This window comes from Polyergus mexicanus, unplaced genomic scaffold, assembly GCF_030449975.1.
Source record: "Polyergus mexicanus isolate NDT 795.1 unplaced genomic scaffold, iyPolMexi1.0 SCAF_9, whole genome shotgun sequence".
Lineage (NCBI taxonomy): Eukaryota > Metazoa > Arthropoda > Insecta > Hymenoptera > Formicidae > Polyergus > Polyergus mexicanus.
This window is the reverse complement of record NW_027223329.1, coordinates 3,699,938-3,721,647: the sequence shown is the minus strand read 5'-3', so window position 1 is coordinate 3,721,647 and position 21,710 is coordinate 3,699,938. Positions and strand designations below refer to the sequence as shown.

Below are 21,710 nucleotides of genomic sequence, written 5' to 3'. Positions count from 1 at the left end.
GTCTATCTCTTTGTTTAAAAGATAAAAGGGAATGGCCACTTTTGATAGGATAGCCTGTATATAGGGTGATCCGAAATAAGTATAGTGTTCCTGAAGGATTGTATTCCCGAATCAATTCTAAGACGATTTTTCCTTTACGAAAATTTCGTCTGAAGCTTAGTTTTTAAATTATAAAAGGAAATAGTGAGCAAATTACGAAACGAGTACAGAAGGTAGGCAGGAACGGCGCAACACACCGTCCGCTGCAGGCGCTTAGGCAAGGCGCTCGCTATAGCTAATCAGCGTACTCGTTCCGTAATTCGCTACTTCCTTTTATAATTTAAAATCTAAGTTTCAGAGACGAATATTTCGTAAAGGAAAAATCTCTCTTAGAAATCATTTAAGAATACACGATCCTTTAGGAACTTGTACTATACTTGTTTCGGATCACCCTGTATATATTTAACAAAAAATAAAAGAGATATCTATATTTATTATGATTCACATCATTAACGATGAACAGTAAAACAATGCTATGTTCTTTCTTTTTTCTATAATGCCTTATATATGCATTACTTAGAGTTTATATAAAAATTATGTATGATATATTGATTTTGGTAATGAAATTAATGATATATGATAATATTTTTTCTTATTTATCTTGTATTTTTTAACAAAAATATTTTGTATAAATTTTAATATATATCTGATTATAAAATACGTGTTATATATCGTGTGTAATATAAGTGCATATATATATAATAAAGTATGCATATAAATATGTTTAATATTTTATCACACATATATCGAGTATCATATCATTCCTATATAATTGCTAAAGCCAATTTTATATTATTATCACAAAAGCATGAAAAAAAAGATTATTTAATTTTATTAGATTTTATATTTTTGAATTTTTTCTTGATCTCACTATAACGACATCTGCACCATTTTTCACATTCCAGCATAGAATATAATCAAAATTTCATATAAATAATATAAATTTAAATAAAATATTTATTACAAAACACGTTAAGATTTTTAATCTTTTATTAGTCTGTACAAAAAAATAGTCTCTAAAAAAAGAAACACATAAATTTAAATTAAATAAATAAAACTATGTACAATATTCTCTTAGCATCTATTATTCTTTAATAATGCAAATTGAAAGGATCATTTTATTTTTTAATATAAGTCTCAAAAATTTCAATATGTTGTTTTTTTAGAAAACTCTGAAATCCTAAAAACAAAAATATTTTTTGAATGAATTTATTCACTCTACTTCACACGTGCAATTCTAAAGATTATGATGTTTGTTTTTCTTATCATGTCACCTCTTCATTTTATCGATCTGTAAAAGACAAACTTACCTATAAATAAATGTTGTAATTTCCCGCTCAGTGGAAATAAACTTGACAATGTTTTCAATAACTCGTTAAAATCACCATTTTGTGTATAGCTTTGTATCATAGTTGCAAATGTTTTATAATCATTCGCTGATAGCGCCCGTTTTACCTAAAAGTATTATTTTATGTTTAAATGTTGCATAATTTCCTTCTATAAATATTATTGAGCTTTTATATACTTACATCTTTCAAATATTGTTTTCCCAATATCTTCTTATCATCTTTATTCGCTTCTTTAATGTTTTGTGTGATATTTACAGAATTACTTTCTAGAACTGTTGATGAAGAGGTTGAGGGAGCAGAAAAATATGCACCAACTCCGGACGGTAAAATATTGATTTTCCTTCTTTTAGCAGTTGGTTCATCAACATGTTTCGCCAATTCGCATGTACTCTGACTGTCTTTTAATTTGCAAGAACTAAAATTAATCGCAGATTGTGGCTTTACCGATTTTCCTTTGTCCTTTATACTTCCATCTAAATACATATCTATGGCAAAACTATTCTTAGTCTCTTCTGTCATAAGGTTGTTTTGTGCTTTTTGTTTTAGAGAATGAGGTAATGTTGTTTCGAAGGTAGCACCTATGGCAGGCAGCGATATATCTTCGTTCCCATATTGTGCGCGAATGATGTTATCAGGTTGTGGCAGCTATGAAATTATCATAAATTAGAATAGATTATTAAGCACATAATATTTTTTTTCTAATCACATTTAATTAGAGTAGAAACTTGCAATATTTTCGGCATTCCTAAAAAATTCTCGTAACTCTTTCGTGATCATTCCGAAATTCGTAAACTTTTTGATGTACGGTCTAAGCCAAGCGGATAATTGTTTCTTAAAATTTGGATTTTCGAATCTACAATCGCAGAGTATCACGGCGCCATAATCGTTCTTGTGTCTTATTATTCTGCCAATAGCTTGATTAACGGCTCGTGACGCTTCAAGTTGATACCATTCTTGCCCGGTTAAACTCTGAATATTAAATGTTGTTCGTTATTCTTATTAGAGATCATTACAGTGTGATTATTTTTTATCAAAGTTAAATGAATGTGTTTTATACTTCTTTCTCCGCTGTCCTTATTTCCTCCAGATATCTTTGCTTCAGCATAACTCGCGGATCCTTCAAGGGCGGAAATGGAAGACCAATGATTAATACAGCCCTACCGTTTGCATTAGCGAAATCCAGACCTTCGCTGACCTTTCCTCTGCACACCGCCATGAAAATCGCCCCCTTGCAAGACGGATCTCTAATTTTTTGATAGTACTCGTTCATCACGTTGACAAATCCGTCTTTCGAGTTGGGTTCTACGTAAATAGGCTATTATCCAGAATTATTAATATATCGTATTATATCATGAAATACATTACTTTGTAACATGTTAAATATTGCTTACCTTACGTTCGGCAATCTGTGTCCACAAACCCATATTCTGCCATTCATCTCTGCATTTTTTCATGATCGGATACGATGGAAAAAATATCAACAATCCATGAGGGACAATGCAGCTAAAGTTATATACTGTTCTTCCAAGAGATGCGATATATTTTGGATCATTTCTATGAAGATTTAAATATGATAATATAATAAAAGAGTTACGTCGCGCTATGTATAATAGTATTCACCTCGTGTTGTAGGACGAATTGAGCGGATGGTTATCTGGACCTTGGCTAAGAACACCAACACATACTTGTTGTTTTGTTACAATATGCGGATTTTCCAGCTTAACCGTTATTGGTATACCAAGTTCCGATATAAATGGTTTCAATGGAGACAAGGTACCGCTTGTGAGTATTACCGAACGTATTCCTTGTTCTACCATCTGCTCCATACTATGTAGAAAAACGGAAAGAAACACGACGATGTATCTTTCGTATGATTTATAATTATAAAATATTTTCTTTTTACTTTAAATGATTTATACCCAAAGCCAGGACTAAAACACCAATAACTAATAAGCTTTCCATCCGTTTTTATTGTCTTCTTGGTCTCCCAAACATCATTCTTGTAATTCTTTTTCTGCTCTTCTATCTGTATGTGGACTTTGTAGCAGCGTTTTACTTTCTCTTTGTGACGTACGATAGAACTACCGCTATTAAAAGCGGTCTTCAATAAGTCACTAAACTTTTGCATTGCGTTTCCCTTTCTTGCAAATGGAGAAGTACTAGTAGTTGTTAAATATGAAATTATCTTTTCCAACTTATCTATCACAATTTGTTCCTTACCATGTGTTAACTATTACAAAAATCACATATCAATAATTATAAATAAATAAATAAAATAAATAAATAAACAAATAAATATATATATGAAATTTAACAATGTTGTTTAATAAAGTTACAATGTGTGTGTGTGTATTTACTGATAAAAAATGGTTACCTCAACTTTCTCAAGTAATTCAAAAATAAATCCACCAGGGAAAGTGTCTCCCTCATTACGATTTTTCAATTCGATGGAATCGATTGCTTTTTCCAGTTCCAAAAACATCGTCTTTAAGATGTATAAATCCTCAGCTGTGAAATCCTTTTGAACATTATTCTCTGATAAAAAGTCATTTTCCAAATCTGCATCCTTAACTATATCTTTCATTACTGCAGTTACTTCATCAATACATAATGCAATATCTGTACTACTTATCTATATAAGAGAGGATATATATAATATTTAATACGAATATATACAAAACATCAAAGAAGAAAATTTGTCTTTATACCTGTAATGACGCTGCTTCTTCGCAAACTTTCTCGACATTATGAGCTTCATCCAACAAAACTACGGTATTTTGTAAATCTATACCCTGCGACTTTCGTGTTTTAGGATCAAGCAGATAATTATAAGGCATGAAAACAATATCTGCGCTTTGCTTCAATTCTTTTGCCAAAAAGTATGGGCAGCATTTGTGTTTCTGTCCAATTTTAACTAAATCTTCTATATCTAACACCTCCTGCTTAAAAACAGGATCATCTTTTCTAAACATATTAGAGTTTATATAGTATTTTAATAGCTATTTTTTTCACTTTTATTAAAAAATTATTGGAGTATTTAAGCACACCTTGCCTCAACATTATTGAAGTAAAAACAAGTCCTTGATTTTACTTTGGAATGACACATGTGTACTTTGTTAAAAGCACTTATTTCTTTAGAAACTTCCGGATGAATGCATAGCTGATCTCGAGATCCTAATACAGCAGTGGCGACATGCTTGTACGATGTTTTCTTCAATTCGTGCATAGCCTGAGACAGTTGAGAATGCGTTCGGGATGCATAAATAATTTTGGGCATAGCCCATCCAAAATTTTGAACATTATCCGGTACTCCTGATGCCTTTTCAAGCCCGTCAATTAAATATTTAAAAAAATGTCCACCAAAGTCCTTCTTCTCAATTGCACCCGCTATCACTTGTGCTTGTAATTGAGCTTTCTTTGTCAATAGCCAACTTAAGGAAGAACACAAAAGGCTGAGAGTTTTTCCGGTACCTATGGGATATATTCATTTAATTAATGAAAAATATTTAAAAAATTAAAAAAAAAAGAAATAAAAGAGATGACAAATAAAACATACTAATAAAAAAATTCTATGTTTCATGTAAAATTTTCTCAAATGACGAGTTTTAATATTAAGAGATAAATTATTTTCTTATACAAAGAAAAATTATATTTTATAATATATTTTTTTTAAATGTAGGGCTTTACATTTTCAATTTTTTTTTTTTTTATGCTATTTTATGTGAATTTTCTAGGATTCAATATTTTTCAAAACTAAGTATAGGTATACCTGTGGGGGACTCCAAGACACCATGTTGACCGTTTTGCAGACATTCTATCACTTTTCTCATGTACTCTTCCTGTACGGAATACGGTTTGAAAGGGAAGCTAACGACGATATCATTAATCGTGATGTCAGGCATCTCGCGGGTCCTGTCAGTCAACAAACATACGTCAGTTGTAATAGAATTCTATATAATTCTACGGGAATTGGGAATGCTTCTTCCCGCCAGAATAAAGAACCAACCTAATCTTATCCCCTAGTAAATATTTTATATTTTACCTAACTTTATCTACGTTTTCTCACGTTGTGAGTGCAGAAAGTGCAGAAAGTGCAGAAAGTGCAAAAAGTGCAATTGTGCGAACGGATCTCTTGTTTACATACGTAGAGTTCGCGATTTGTCGAGACTGTCACAACTCCCTCTCGTAATTCGTGTTCGAGCGATAAAAGATAGATAAGAGAAAAGCTTCTGGGGGATAATACCACGATAAGGATTTGCGCGACAATGAGTTGACCAAAAATAAGCTACATTCGAAGGGAAGACAACTCGAGCGATCAGGTTCATGCGTGACAGTCAGCTGATCAGCTGACGTGAAACCGACCGGTTGGTGCTGGAGCGCGATACGCGTGTAACAGGTTTGTTGCCTTCTTGATTTACTTTTCGTACGTTTTGTTCGTCCCTAAGCAAACTGGTAGAGCTTCCCCAATCGTCTGATAAGAGCGGAGAAGCTGAATTTTGGATAGTGCGATAGATCAACTTTATCTGTCGCGCGTATATGAATAATTGTTGAAGGCCAACAGCTATTGGTTATTGACCTCGAAAAAGAGCAGCGACGCGAAATACTATACGTATGTCTTTTTTTTATAAGCATTTTAAATACATATAGATTTTGGTACCTTTATACATTTTTTTATAACTTTAAGTATGCAAATTATATGCAAAAATATGTAATTCACATAAAAAATGTATCACTTATATCTTATTATTAAAAAACTTATAGAATATTTGAATTGAATATATATATATATATATATATATAATATGAATATATTTAATATACATACATATTCAGAGAATTTTGTTAACAAACGAATATTTTTTTGTGATTATGTAAAATAAAAGGTCAGTGTTGTTAGCTTATCTTCAAGATAGGAGTACGCTTGCTACTGTAAATATATGTCTTACTGCAGATAAAAGGATAAGCTTGTTTTTGATAGCTCTTTTATTCAATGCTTCTTAAACTTTGAACGAAATAAAAATAAATGAATGAGATTTCATGTTTTTTTATATAAATAAGTAGTTTATTTTTTTTTTAATATAATTATTCTCTTATACGTATAATTAGCAAGGAAAACTAATTACTAATTTTTACTATACATATACTTACAATTTTTATTATATATTAATAACTTTTACTGTATACTGTATATACTATATTAATTTTTTGAGATATGATGAAAATATAATTTATATTTTTGCATAATCAACATAATCTGCACATATAGATGATGTAAAAATATTAATTTTGTTACAAACCTATCTTTCTATTTATTTTGCAGCGTGTGATTGTAATTAACATAAATACTCATTATGCGTCTGGTAATTTGTGACACAGTGGATTATGTCGCAGAATGGTCCGCAAAGTATGTTCTAAAGAGAATCAATGACTTTGAACCTAATGAGAACAAGTATTTTGTTCTCGGTCTCCCTACAGGTACGTAAATTTTTATTTTTAAATGTTTGTTTAATTGTATTTATTATCTAATCTCTAATCTAATTTTTTTTTCTTTGCTTTCTTTTCATATTATGCAGGTGGTACGCCTTTGGGAATGTATAAAAGGCTCATAACGTATTATCAACAAGGCAAAATTTCCTTCAAATATGTTAAGACATTTAACATGGACGAGTATGTCGACTTGCCAAGGGATCATCCAGAATCATATCACTATTACATGTACAACAATTTCTTCAAACACATAGATATAAATCCGGAGAATGTGCATATACTTGATGGAAATGCGCCAGATCTTGAGAAAGAGTGCAATGATTTTGAAAGAAAGATCAATGAGGCTGGTGGAATAGAATTATTCATTGGAGGTATATTGGTAACTTTGTTAAATGTAAAGATAATAGATTTTTTTCTTAATCGCAACAAGTGTTTGCAGAATGAGAGGAAGCATCAGGTTTGTCTAATCATAAAACATTATTCGACAGGTATCGGTCCGGATGGACACATAGCTTTCAATGAACCAGGTTCGTCGTTAGTTTCTCGCACAAGAGTGAAAACTCTTGCGCAAGATACTTTGGAGGCCAACGCGAGATTTTTCGGAAATGACATCAATAAAGTACCGAAGCAGGCCTTAACTGTAGGTGTCGGCACCGTAATGGACGCGAAGGAAGTAATGATCCTCATCACTGGGTCTCATAAAGCCTTTGCCCTTTACAAAGCGATAGAGGAGGGTGTTAATCACATGTGGACGGTATCAGCGTTTCAACAACATCCTCGTACGCTTATAATCTGTGATGAAGACGCAACTTTGGAGTTACGTGTGAAAACGGTTAAATATTTCAAGGTAATCTAATCTAATCTCTTTCGCGTGTAGATTTGGTGTTCTTCTGAGATAGAGACAGGCTAAGTTAGTTAAATTTAAAATACGGAAATTCCGTCTTGTATTCAATTTGTATGCTATATAGGCACTCAGTGATGTACATCGCAAATTGATTGAGGAAGATGGAAATGCAATTCCCCGTCGCACAGTGCAAAATAATTGAAATGGTAGTTATCTTTACATGATCTTTATGATCGATCTAAATTCTCTGTCAAATTATAATACATATAATACAATGATACATATCCATTTTCCTTTCTGCGTTTTGTAAAAAATAAATTGTATATGATATATAAATTATATTTAGCTATCTTATGAATTTATCGTAAATTATAAATTCTAAATAATTAAATTTAAAACTCTTATCATGATTTTCTTGCAGAGTTTGTGGGATATTCATAGCAAATTGATCGAGCAAGAAAACCGAGCACAGTAAGAATCTTATTATTTTCGATGATTCGGGGGAATCGTTGAAATTAAATAACATAGAATTAACAAAAAGAACAAACGGAAAGAAGTTAAATATTGATAATCAAGCTGTGACTAAATTGATGAAATATTATATTATGAAATATCCTACATTTGTTATTTTAACCATATTTTGACTTATATGAAATTTTTAATTATATATGCTATATTTTATAACTGCCGTATAAATGTCAGGGAAATGTATTTTTATATTGTTCTGCAAATAAATTTATCTTTTGTATCACTACATGTATCGCAGGAAAGTATTTTCTGAATGTGACTTGAAATTATAAAATTAATTTAATTTTTCACATTCCCAAACATTCCGATAAACAAAATATGACCTATCAAATTTAATAATATACGAATGTTATATATCTATAAAAATACGACACAACGCGATTGTTGCAAGAATAATGGTAACTCTTTAAACATATAATTTATGTGTAAGTCATGAGCGATCATCACAGATCCCTCAGTGAAACGAGGACAAACTGATCGGGTATTGAGAGAGAGAAAAGTTGAAGCGGGACGATAGCTGGGACGATTATTATAGCCGCATGCGAATTGACTACACGCGTCTCTGCGTGCAAAGATTAATCTCATCCGGCACGTATATGTATACGTGTATATATATATATATATATATATATATATATATACTGCAAGCGTCATGTGGAAATCTACCGTGATTCTAATTGTCATATTACGCGTGTGACGTAAAAAAATTTTCTTTCTTTTTTATTCTTTATTATTTTTCACCTGATGTTAAACAAAACATGTCACAATAATTTAAGGGGCTTGAATTAAATTACTTCCATTCAAAGAAATTTTCCCTCGGCTTTAAAAATATTGAATTCATCCGGGAAAAAATGTCATCCATATATAATAAATAAATAAAAAATATATATATATATATATATATATATATATATATATATATTTAATGTATATTTGATTGATATATATATATATATATATATATATCAAATATAAATATATACATATATATAATGTGTGTTTTTTTTTCTCTTGTATAATTATTTGTTTTGTACATACAGGAAAAATAAGAATAAATGAAAAATAATTAGAAGAGTAATTCTGACATTGTCCTTTTTTTTAGAAAAAGTAAAATACAAAAATTATTCTTCTATAAATTATTTTTTGATTGTTTTTTTTTAAATATTATTTTTCCTACATATACGGACAAGGAATACACAAAAAAGAAAATATGTATATATGTATAGATATATATATAATATATTTATATTTGTGATTAGAGTATATATGGACTTTTTTTCTCGGGGTAACCAGGATTTTCTCTATTTTTCCTTTGTTATTCTTATTTAATATTATTAATTTCTAATAAATATTGAGATATATATCAGATTAAATGCTTTTTGATTATTCGGAGGAAGATATAATTATATTCTCATGGATCGATTCTCTTGCAAGCAAATAAAAAATAATTATCGACGATCAGCCATTATATATCTGTGATCCAATGGAAAACCCTTTTCTCTCTCTCATCTCCCGGAAATTGGAAGCAATCTCAAACAAGTCCGTCAATGTCAACTATATACAGGGTGTCTCACCAAAAGTGGCCACTCTCTTTTATCTAAAAAATTATGTTGAAAAAAGTTGTAGCGTTGTTTGAATACAACGATATATGATATAATGTATATATTTTATATATTATATACGAGTTTTATCAACTTGAAATATCGCGGTCTACCTTTTCATTTTCGGTCCTGTGATACGACTTAAAATTAAGTATTATTATCAAATGGCAACATGAGACATGACATGTCCCAGACAGCATAAGGATGTCTTTAGGACGTCCAAAGGGCATCCAGGACATACATGTAGGATATCCTGAGGATATCCCATTTTAATCCTCGGATCTCCTCTGGATGTCCTGAGGAAGAGTAAATGATAGCCATAAATATAAAACTAACCTCTGGACAATCCAGGGAGATCCTGTGGAACATCCTAAGGATTTCTATAGAATATATGTTAGGGATCGATATTTTTCGTACGTTTGAAGGAGCAAATTTTAAAATTTAAATATAAATTAAGATTTTGTATTCTGTTATTTATTGCCAATACTAAAAATCTAATATTAAAAATAGTTCACGTTGTTTAATATTTGAGGCTTTCGTACTGTACATGAATATTTTAGATTTGGATTCAGGATTTGAGTCGTATAATATATTTTCTAAACAATCCAATATCTGAATTCCCCATGTTGGGATTCCATCAGAAATTGAACTGATGGATAATAATTACATTTGTAATTTTCTGTCAGTTGCTCTTTGCAAGCTTTATATAATTCTCATGACCAAATCTCAAATACGAGTTTGCACGTCGCATAGCGGTAAACAAACGAGCTAGCGGTTGAATACTATTGTTTGTAAAGTTTTTGGAATGTTGCGAACAGTAACATTTCTCATAAAATATTAAATAAATAATAATTTTGGATATATAAAAATGTGCGCATCAAATTCAATTATTAATATTAAACGAAATTAATGTTAATAATTAATTGTACATGTATGGAAATCCAAAAGACATCCAATATAATAGACAGGGCAGATATATCCTACAGACATCCAGGGGTTATCCAGTGGACATTTATAGGACATTAATACTTATTATAATACTTAAGATTTCTAAATTATATTAAATAGCCGACACAACTAAAAATAATTATGTATGCATATTAAATTTTTATAAATATATTTATAATAATATCTTAAAACATCCTACAAATGTCCTGAACCGTCCTGGACATATTCAAGATGATCCTGAGGATGTTTTTTGCTGTCTGGGAGTATATCTAGACCGAGTATTAAAGAGTGGGGATCGTCAAATATTAGACAGAGATAGCATGCTTGGTATCACCATTCTATCTTCATCTTTTCCATCCCTTTTACTTATTCTCTTTCCCAGTCAGACAAAGACAGATCGATGATCGTACAGCGGCTATCTCTTTCTATTTTTTGACGCGTTCTGAATACGGGGGAGATGTAGAGACGCGCAATCTATATATTATACGTTTATGTATCATATACATTGTTGTATTTGTTTCAAACAGCATTACAACTTTTATCTTATATTGAAATATTCACATTTTTATAAAAAAATTATGCAACCTCTCCATTCGTTAACACATGATAGCTCTTTTGGAAGCAACTACTATGCTCATAATAAAGTTCAGTTTGAATTATTTAGCTTGATATATATTTGTTATAATCTATTTCTTTTAGTTTAAAAGATAAAAGAGGATGGCCACTTTTAGTGGAATATCCTGTATAATATTTCTTATATATTAATCTTCTCTCTCTCTCTCTTTCTCTCATTTTATTAACAAAATTTAATAGTTTGTCAGAATTTAAAGCTTCTGGTCCCTTATTGATATCATAATAAATTATAACGTCAGAAATCATGAGTTTTTTGCGAATACATTGAAATAAATAATTTTTTTTGAATGCGATCACTTATTGTATTCGATAATATGGATTAGTCACAAAAAATCGAATAGTAATGTTCCTACGACTGGCTTTTATTGCCTACTTGAGACGTAAAATATAAGAATAAATTTAGATAGAAAAGTTTGTTACATTAAAAAAATAAATATAAAAATAATGGACCGATACAAGCATGACAAGGTTATTAATAAATAAGGATTTTTTTTTAAAGGTAGATATAATTGTCGAAATATCTTTAATAGATATAAGTGGAAGTGAAATGTTTCGATACTTATTTTTGTATTTCTTCACGCAAATATACATATAATTATAATATATATAAAAAACGAAAAAAAACAAAAAGAACCGTACCGTATGAGTTACATGTTAAAACGGAACTAACAATAAGTAATGAACATATGGAAAATTAGCAAAAGCAGGTCACAAGAGTCTAGTCCATATTCTGTCATTATGTAACGTTGATCGAATTTTAATATGTGACTCATCATATATAATATAATATGTTTCTTCTTTATCGTTTATATATTTTTGGCTTAAGAGACACAAGTTAAGTGTGTTTCACTTTTATTTATACCTATTATTAAAGATAATTTAACACAATATTATATATATATATATATATCTACGTTCTCAAAAAAAATTTTTTTTTTATTGTTAACAACCTTTTATTTATAGGCTCATTACTTTTATACTTATTTTCGCAAAATAAGAGTTTAATCCCCATAAATGAAAATTTGTGAATTTTGTGAACTGTAACATAAGTTGAACAGCTTTTCTAAGAGTACGTTGTCAGTTGATGAGCGCATCTGACCTCCATCATCAGTGAGACATGATTGGTTGGAAAAAAATCCAAGTTATATAAAAGCATTTGAAGAAAATCTTGAAAGATTCAGCATTTGTTTATACACAATATTAAATGTAAATGATAGTAATACATTGAGATATGAGATAGATATGAATATGAGAGACGCCGATAAAAGGAGGGGATTCCCACTCTAACGAAGATCTAACTTTTCTAGTTTCAAACAAGATATGCAGAGGAAATGCCTCTGAAAATTTATGCTGCATGTACGGTCGACTGGAAAGGAAAAGAGGCGGATCGTACAGCGGTGATTATCACAATTGGAATGACAGTTCGCTAGTGTTACGAATACACGCGCGCGCGCTTATTTTACGCTCCCGTATCTCGGGCCTGTCTTCAGTCTCGGCTCGATACGAGAAGCGATAGCTAGTTAACATAGATAGATAGATCAGTGTAGGTGCTTCTTTCTTTTTTTTTTTTACAACGAGATATCATGAACAACGGCGAGGAATTGAAGACGATCGAGTTGCGCGAGCTGCAGCCGATACTTAGCCGCACATTCGGCGATCAGCTGATCGTGGTCCGTTATACTACCAAGAGCCTGTTGCAGCCCGGTGAGAATTACGGGAGTACCATCTTTGACGTTCATGCCGTGATCAGGCGTAATGACGAGGCGGAAGAGGAGGATCTTTACTTGGTGGCGAAGATGCCGCCGCCGACGCAATTTCAACGAAAGATCTTCGACAGTCCGCATTCGTTCAGAAAGGAGATCTTCATGTACGAAATCATCTTGCCTCATTACAAACAGCTGGAGCGTGACTCCGGTTTGAAGGAGGACCAACTGTTCGACATACTGCCTAAGTACTATCAATCCCGATTGTCGCTGAATCCGGACATCGATTTCGACGATAATGCCGTTATTCTAATGGAGAATTTGAAAAAGCGCGGCTATTACATCTGCGACAGAGCTAAAGGTAATGTTAAATCTCTTTTGTACTTGAGACATATGTAACAACTACTATTAACAAGAGGGAATGTTGCGAACCCGAAAATTCTGATTTTGATGAAACTTTACATATATGTTGGGGGAAGGGGGTAAGTAAATAGATGAATTCAGAAATTTTTAATTGCTATCCAAAAAGATTTTAAGACCGAGTGAAATCACTCTTCATATACGGTGCCGTTACGATTATCTTCCCTAGACGAGGACGTAACAAGATAATGGTTCCGTCTTTTTTTTTTTCTTTTTTATATTTTCATATTTGTTTCTTATTTTTTTATAATTTTTATATATATTTTTTATTTTTGTCTTTGTTTTAATATTATCGAGGGTTAATATATTTCCCATACAGCACAGAACATTGCAGCAATATTGCAGCAACATTGCAACATTGCTGCAATGTTGCTACAATAATGTTGCAATATTGTTGCAATGTTCTGTGCTGTATGGGTTTGTATCTTATTTTCTTAATAATACGTTCTGTAAAAAGATAAGATAAAAGCAATTTAAAAATTATGTTTGCTGGGCTTAGTCTTTACGAATATTTCTATAATATCCTTGTAATCGAGATTGTCAGCTACTTTCTTTTTGATTGATAGGATTGCTAAATCCTATATCCGGTTAAACGAGATTTTGTAAGTGGACGGCCGGGTAAGAGCGGTCAATCTTCACATGATTTTGGACACTTCAAAAATTATTAGCGTCTATTAAAATTTTGCGCCCTCTGGAGCGTACATTACGTACTGTCTAGTAACGGCTGTACTCATAATATAGAGCGACATTTTGCTTTTCTTCATATACCTTGAAAATTATTCGAGATATATAAAAAACGTTTTATACAAAAGTTTCATGGCAAAAACATTTCTATTTAACCACATTAACAAACTTTTGAAAAAATAATTTTTAGAAAAGATTTTTTCGAAAATTAAAAAAAAAATATTCTTTAAAAATTTCATTAATGTAATTAAATAAAGGTGTTCTTACCATGGAATTTTTGTTTTTTGATATCTCGAATAGTTTTCGAGATATATCGAGAGAACCGAAAGCCGTTCTACATATAAAATAAACAGTGAGAATCGTTTTTGATCGGTAACGGAAAATTTCTAAATCCATTTATTTACCATCCTCCTCCCCCTCCCGCCCACATATGTGTAAAGTTTCATCAAAATCAGAATTTTGGGGTTTACGAGATTTTCTTGTAAATTATGTAAAATTTTAAGCTTTATTGTCATATATATTATCACGAATAATTCTGCTCCTAATCGAGAATTCTTTGATCTTTAAAATTTAAAAAAAAAAAAAAAAAAAAAAAAAAAAAAACTGCGCAGAAAAATTATAAATTTTACACAATGCAATTATAAATACAGCATAAATTATTTACGAGCTTTTTCTAAATCGCATTTCGTTTTATTCGATCTAACATTTGTTAATATAAATTTTTAATTATATCCTCTATGATTCATTAATCATAGAGGAATTACAAATTTACTTACATTACATTACATTATACTCTTAATCATTCAATTATGATGTAATATTTTAATCATGCTATGATTTTTATTAATTTATATTGAATGATTTGTAACTCTTTTCTGATAATCTTAAGTAATGTGTATATATGTGTGTATGTGTGTGTGCGCTTAATATTATAATTTAACTAGTTAGAGATATTTATGACAAAACACATAATAGAGATTATGTCACTCGGTACATAGTATAATATCTATATTTTTTTGTTACAAGTATGATTTATGATCTTGTAATAAAAACGAGATTTAATCCTTGACACTATTTTTCCTCGTGTTTTTACGCTTATTTCTCTTGATGCAATTCACGGAAAATAAGGAGTTGTTAATTACGACCTTCTTATAAAGTCAGCCGTGAAAAATGTTTCATATAAGATTTCTAAGATTATATCACCTATGATTGTTTAATTTAAGATTAGACTGTTATACCTGATTACTAAGATAACATCAACTGTATGATTGTCATTGTTTATTTAAGATATTATATCGTTGTACTTAAGATTATCAAAAGCTAAAAATATGCTTAATCATTCAATGATATTCTTATACTTGCCTTTTGTTTTTGGAGTCCAGGATGTGACATCGAGCATGCGAAAGTCGCTATACGCGCAATGGCGAGATTTCACGCCCTAGGAATGGCCGTCAAGTACAAGCAGCCAAAGTATTTTGAAGTGCTAAAGCAACGTAGCAAGTGCATAAAGTTTGAAACCGAGGATTTCGTGCACTTGCAGGACGACATGCTGAAGAGAATAGCGGAAGATCCAGAAATAGGCGTTCACGTCGATCGATGCAACGCGGCGATGACTAATTCGTTGAAGCACGGTATGTGGGACGCCTTGCCAGACGAGCCCTGGTCCACTATCATCCACGCGGACTTCTGGGTGAACAACATTATGTTCCACCGCGACGAGAACGGCCGAGTGGACGACGTCAAGTTTGTCGACTTTCAGAATTATCTCTTCTTCAGTCCGCTACGCGAGATGGTCTTCTATCTATTTTCCAGCACGCAAGCGAGCGACGATCGCATCGAAGAGCTGATGGATCTCTATCACGAGACATTCGTGGCCATTTTGGTCCGAATGGGTTGCGACACCGAGTCGTTTACGAGGGAGAAGCTCGACGCTAAGCTAGCGACCGATGCCAAGTTCGAATTTACGCATTTGATCTTCATGCTCAAGATACTCACCTTGAATGTGCAGGAGGAGGAATTCAGCACAAAAGATATGAAGAATTTTATGTTGTCCTATCAAGGCAACCAAGCGTTCGTCCAACGACAGCGTAAAGTTATATCGTATTTTGTACAACGCGATTGGATTTAGGCTGTAATACAATGGGAAAAAGGCTCCCTAGAATATGTTAAATTATATATTATATATTTAATTATTATACACATACATAATTATTTATCACGCACGGTAACATAATGCGTCTGATTATATTACCGCACACGTTTATTTGATTCTCTATCTCTTCCTACGTATTATGATAAGAATGATAAAGAGATGACATAAATTTTATAGGAAAAGAAGATAGAGATATATGATGTAACAAGTTTGAGATATATAAAATATATTTTTATACAAAAATCTCAACTCTTGCTCGCATTTTTTATAACTACTTGAAGAAAATCGATTTATCACCCTCTTTTGATCTTGGGAACTTTCCTGTTTCTATTTCTGTTTTTCACATTTGTCACTTCGTAGAAATTGCTTCCTATCTTCTTCCTCTTACACGCGCGTTCTATGGCTCTTCGCTGTTTACTTGTTAATTTTTCCGTCGCTTTCTTCGTGGACACTGACGAGATAGTGAACGTGCCGCTACTTGAACGTACCTTGGAAGTAAGCATTTCACTTTCGCTGGAATTATATTCATTGTCTATAACATCGAGCGCGTTCTGTCTCAGATTGTCCTGTTCGATCGCATTCACATCATTATCTTCGAGAATGTTATCATCAACGTTTAAAGAACATTCCTTATCATTATCCGAATTTGTCGATTTTTCTGTATGAGATTTATCTTTCGTTACATCTTCCATTTCTGAATCTTCCGATTCTGACTCGCTTTCTATATTACTATCGTCTTTTTCGATACTTTCATCTAAAGTATCCCGCTCCAAATCCTTTCTGATGTCATCGCTCGAATAATGCAATGCAACGCGTATTTTTCTAAAATCTTGGGTCACTGTCAATCCATTCTGTATTGCTTCCGTTGAAGATAAGCTATCACTCTTTTGTATCGTTTCATCAGTGACATTTGGTGCATTATCTCGCGCGGTAATTGTCTCGTTTGCATTAGTCGCTTGTTCCGATAGCGGCTCTTCAAAGCCTACTGGTGGAATGTAAAATGGCAATTTACCGCGTTGCCAATCGTTCAGCACCATACGCGCGACGATTGTTATGTCGGGTTCTCCCTTCTTCAAAAGCTTGCCGCTTCGATGAGCCAATTTTTCCAAGAAATCGACGTGATCCTCCCATTTATCTATTTTGTACGTTTTACGTACGTATTCAGGTTTCACTCTCTCTAAAACGGAAGCGATATAATCTTCCGGGTTCTGAACGAGTTCCACCCTCACGACACTCTTCAACACTTTCTCCGTGTCGGATTCCCTCGATGGATAGACGACGCCAGGACAATCTATCAGATAAATGCGGCGCATGAGAGTTATATATTGCCATACCTTCGTCTCACCGGCTATAGGCGCTACTTTGCAGACCTTCTTGGAACGCAAGGTGTTTATGATAGAACTCTTTCCTGTATTGGGATATCCTATGAAACCCACACTGATCTGCTTTTTATCAACATGTAATTTTGAAAATTGCCTCAGCAGATTTATCAGGGAGCCTTTGCCAAAAGGATGCGTCAAGGAAGCGTGAAAGGCGACCGTTGGATATTCCTTGCTCAGAGTTACCACCCATCTTTGCGTGACCCATGTTGGTACTAGATCTACTTTGTTCAAGATAAATATCAGATGTTTGTAAGGTTTCTCGGTCTTTAGAAATTTCTCCACGGGAGGAGACCTGGTTCCCATTGGATCCCTCGCGTCCAATACCTGCAGAATAACGTCCGAGGAGTCAATGACTTTGTACAGCTCGTTCCATATCCTCTTACTTTGTCCCGCTCCCATGATCCACTCCCTCTGCGCATCTCTTACACCAGTGTCCTCGCGAACTAGATCATAATCTTTGGTATCCTTCTCCTTATTATAAGTATCTTCCTTTTCCTCGGCCGATTTTTTCAATTCATCATAGGACGTTATCATCAAATTGGGTTTCTTTCTGACCTTTTTTGGGCCAAAAACATTTTCAAAACTTTCTGTATCTAACAAATGTACTCTTGCATTTGCTGCCTTTTGCTGAAGTAAAGTTATAGGCAATTGAGTTGGTTTCAAAACGACCTTATATGGATCTTTCATAGCGGTTCCCAATTCATCCTGAAATTTTTGTAGAGCGTTCTGTGAGATAACTCTTGAATTACCAAACCATCCCCGAGATGGCTCCACACGCGACATAGTTCCAGAAGTGTTCCAGCCTTGAAAAGGCGCAGGGCTAATGATCTTTCCACAACGATTGCGTTTCGGTTTCTGATTGCGATACATCTGTAATCTTTTAATAGTTGCTTTTGTTCGTACTTTAGCAACTCCTTTTAATCCTTCTATGGGGCGCTCAGGATTCATGCTATGCCCTGAACGATTAAAGCCCTGCTTTCGCGGGGCTTTAATAGTGCCATGTGATTTAGCCATTGTGCCTGCATAAAATTATGTTATGATATAATATTATACATATATTATACATTATTATATATTAGTATATATTTTATAATATATTATATTAGAGTGTGTGTATATATATATTATATATTTAATATATAAAGAAAAAGATGTAATGGTAACATAATTTTTAAACTCAACTTCTTCGAAGAGCGAGATATTTTTTATTTACAAACGCAGTTTAAAAAATTGAATTTCAAATATTACGTTTTTAACTTTCGTAAAAATTAATTTTATATTCGACAAAAATATTTTTCAATATTTTGTCAAAAATATATATACATATATGTAATATCTTCTAAGATAGAATTACAATAAATTATAAAATACCTGAGTCAGAGGTTAGGGACAATTAAGGTTAGATTTATACAATGTCCACGTGCACACGTGCACACTCTCGCCTCTCGCTTGATATGAACAGATATGAACAGAGAGAAGCTTGAGAGAGAGAGGGACCACGCCGTTTTTCCCCTTTCTCTAGTCTAGCCGATACAGTGGCGCTAACTGGATTCGGCTAGAGAAAGCGTTATAGGAAAAATGGCGACGTGGCCTGGGGCCTATACGCCGTATATGTATCAAACAATCGCCTACGATTGGGAATTCCCGCTAATGATTGGTCGATTACGATACGTAATAATTAATCTGTCACACGCGGTACGCTTTGTAAAAGGTTATGTAAGATTATGCCGGTTCAGTTTTCACGTGTACATGCATACTGACAAAAAGAGAGAATGGACGAGGCACTCACTACACCGCCTACATTTAAACGGAATTTTTTCGAGCGAATTTACTGCGTGGAATTATCACCATACGAATGGTCGCAGCATTTGATCTGCATTGCTCTCGCCAAGGAAATTGTCGTCGGTACTGTCAGATTTCAGGTTCGTGCAAAGACTGACGATTTTTACTGTGTGATTTGATTGTTTTGTGATTCTGTCAGGAAATTGCCGATCAAAGTGCAATATATATGTCAATGAGAATATTTTTATGTTCTAAGAGGGAATGTTATATGGAATTAATGCAAAGAATTCTTAATACATAAATTTTGAATAATAGGATGAAGATGACGCTGTGGAGGACATAGCGTACAATCCTATCAAAACGTTTCACCACGATACCAGACCTCACGCAATCGCATGGAGTCCAGAAACCTCCTTGAGTGTTGTCCCCAAGATTCTTACATTTTGTATCGCTGGTGCAGATTTTAAGATAAGATTGTACAATAGCAATTTAAATGACATCAATGTGTACGAGGTAAGGATACTTATAAAATTATATGAATTTACAGCTTTGTGAAATTGAATGCGACAATAAATGTTTTGAAGATTTTAGAAGGGCACAAAGATTATACGAATGCAATTTCTTATGAACCAGAGGGTGAATTGCTAGCATCAGTTTCTGATGATCATACGTGTAAATTGTGGGCGATTAAAGAGGATCAGAAATGTGTATCTACATTTTTCTTGACATCGCCTGGTACGAGCGTATGTTGGCATAGTGAAGAATCTGGCAAGCTTTTAGTAGCGGAAAAAAATGGCTTAATACGTATGTACAATGTCAGAAGTCAACAGGCGATTATGTCTCTCGATTCTGGGGCTGTTCCCTTGATTGCGGCAGACTGGGCACCAAATCCTTTAAAAGTTGTATCGATGGCTGCTGGAGAATTATTACTTTGGGATGTATCTAGACCGAGGTAAAAAGAAATTTGATTCAAAAACTTTTTAGAGTGTCTACTCAAATCCTATGAAAAATTTTCCTGAAAATTCCCTGATCTTTCAGGTATTTTTGTACAATTCCAGTTAAAGAAAATATTTTAAACATTTTTTGGATGCAATTTCCTAAAATAAGTTTTTTTATTGTACGCATTTTCTAATACTTTTCATTCATACAAAGGAAAAACACAAAGCCACTTAAGTTTTAAATGCTAGATTTACAAATATATTGAAAATAAAACTGAATAGCTTTCGTTAAGATAAATTTTTTTAACTTGCATAAAATTTTTATTTTTATCACTAAAAATTAAAATAAGAATATGTATTGCATATTTAATATTTTGTTAAGACATTGAATATATAAACAAAGATAGATATATATTTATAATATATTTTAAACATATAATTCACAACATGGCTTATTGGTGGATTGTCTACCGCTTATAGTATAAGAGCAAAATTATTAGAGATAATTTTTTTAAAAATTCTCCGAGTCCCAAAAAATTCCATGAGAATTCCCTGATTTTTCAAAGTATAAAAAAATTCCCTGAGAATTCCAAGTTTTCCATGTTTTTCCAGGGAGTAAACATTCTGATTTTCTATAAATACGCGCGTGCGAGCTTTTTTTCGTTGAAGTTATTTTATTCTCATTTTAGCCGTCCCCTTGACGAGCGAACGCTTCATTTAGAAGGTGGCTTAGCAGTGAAATTCTCACACGTGAACGAAAATTTGGTCGCGAGCATTGGTTGGCCAGATAATTTATTGAAAGTTTTCAATTTTAAATCCAAACAAGTGATATTGTGTGGGAAAGTGAAGTTAGTCGGTGGTATGACTTGGCATTATAAATTGCCTTATGTCTGTGCCGGAAGTGACAGACAACTATGTTTTTGGAGAGTGAACGTAAATTAAGATATAATATACATTAAACAATCGATTTTATACATAAAAAGAGAAATCTTTGAACTCTATAAGAAATGATGTTATGTCATATATGATAACTTATAGAAGAGATATCAGTTATATATTTCTTTTATTATTCTCCAATATTTCTTTAAATTAATCATTTTGGAAAAATCGTAATTGTTATGATATATCTGTAATAGGGTTAACATTTTTCGAGACAAAATTTCACATTTAATAGAAAAGAAATGTATTTTTATAAAATGCGCTTTATAATAATCAAATTT

At 32.5% G+C, this 21,710-nt stretch overlaps 5 protein-coding genes across 8 annotated transcripts; 3 read left to right on the top strand and 2 right to left on the bottom strand.

The window, feature by feature from the left end:
* Nucleotides 1-1,132: 1,132 nt before the first annotated feature.
* Rtel1 (Regulator of telomere elongation helicase 1) lies at nucleotides 1,133-5,432 on the bottom strand. Of its 2 annotated transcripts, XM_070301448.1 has the most exons (13): nucleotides 5,395-5,432; nucleotides 5,158-5,300; nucleotides 4,436-4,859; nucleotides 4,097-4,352; nucleotides 3,763-4,020; nucleotides 3,308-3,618; nucleotides 3,009-3,215; nucleotides 2,780-2,942; nucleotides 2,446-2,703; nucleotides 2,118-2,357; nucleotides 1,569-2,033; nucleotides 1,350-1,494; nucleotides 1,133-1,219 (listed from the first exon to the last, which is right to left on the bottom strand). In XM_070301448.1, the coding sequence occupies exons 2-13, from the start codon at nucleotides 5,288-5,290 to the stop codon at nucleotides 1,158-1,160; spliced, it is 2,922 nt and encodes a 973-aa protein (XP_070157549.1). In that variant the 5' UTR covers nucleotides 5,291-5,300; nucleotides 5,395-5,432; the 3' UTR covers nucleotides 1,133-1,157. The 2 variants fall into 2 exon arrangements, with proteins under 2 accessions (XP_070157549.1, XP_070157548.1); XM_070301447.1 differs by lacking the exon at nucleotides 5,395-5,432 and having other exon boundaries at nucleotides 5,158-5,388.
* Nucleotides 5,433-5,490: 58 nt separating this feature from the next.
* On the top strand, nucleotides 5,491-8,449 carry Oscillin (glucosamine-6-phosphate isomerase Oscillin). Of its 3 annotated transcripts, none has more exons than XM_070301444.1 (6): nucleotides 5,491-5,784; nucleotides 6,709-6,863; nucleotides 6,962-7,246; nucleotides 7,364-7,722; nucleotides 7,844-7,925; nucleotides 8,141-8,448. In XM_070301444.1, exons 2-5 carry the CDS (start codon nucleotides 6,740-6,742, stop codon nucleotides 7,919-7,921), a joined length of 846 nt encoding a protein of 281 aa, XP_070157545.1. In that variant the 5' UTR covers nucleotides 5,491-5,784; nucleotides 6,709-6,739; the 3' UTR covers nucleotides 7,922-7,925; nucleotides 8,141-8,448. The 3 variants fall into 3 exon arrangements, with proteins under 3 accessions (XP_070157545.1, XP_070157547.1, XP_070157546.1); XM_070301445.1 differs by lacking the exon at nucleotides 5,491-5,784 and adding an exon at nucleotides 5,791-5,997 and having other exon boundaries at nucleotides 8,141-8,449; XM_070301446.1 differs by lacking the exon at nucleotides 7,844-7,925 and having other exon boundaries at nucleotides 8,141-8,449.
* Nucleotides 8,450-12,810: 4,361 nt separating this feature from the next.
* LOC138935996 (uncharacterized) lies at nucleotides 12,811-16,617 on the top strand. Its single transcript, XM_070301012.1, has 2 exons — nucleotides 12,811-13,493; nucleotides 15,619-16,617. The coding sequence occupies exons 1-2, from the start codon at nucleotides 13,013-13,015 to the stop codon at nucleotides 16,362-16,364; spliced, it is 1,227 nt and encodes a 408-aa protein (XP_070157113.1). The 5' UTR covers nucleotides 12,811-13,012; the 3' UTR covers nucleotides 16,365-16,617.
* Ns2 (nucleostemin 2) lies at nucleotides 16,440-19,230 on the bottom strand. Its single transcript, XM_070301007.1, has 2 exons — nucleotides 19,142-19,230; nucleotides 16,440-18,789 (listed from the first exon to the last, which is right to left on the bottom strand). The coding sequence occupies exon 2, from the start codon at nucleotides 18,782-18,784 to the stop codon at nucleotides 16,682-16,684; it is 2,103 nt and encodes a 700-aa protein (XP_070157108.1). The 5' UTR covers nucleotides 18,785-18,789; nucleotides 19,142-19,230; the 3' UTR covers nucleotides 16,440-16,681.
* Nucleotides 19,231-19,334: 104 nt separating this feature from the next.
* Nucleotides 19,335-21,678, top strand: Nup37 (nuclear pore complex protein Nup37). Its single transcript, XM_070301013.1, has 4 exons — nucleotides 19,335-19,692; nucleotides 19,868-20,065; nucleotides 20,137-20,504; nucleotides 21,180-21,678. The coding sequence occupies exons 1-4, from the start codon at nucleotides 19,543-19,545 to the stop codon at nucleotides 21,430-21,432; spliced, it is 969 nt and encodes a 322-aa protein (XP_070157114.1). The 5' UTR covers nucleotides 19,335-19,542; the 3' UTR covers nucleotides 21,433-21,678.
* Nucleotides 21,679-21,710: the final 32 nt, after the last annotated feature.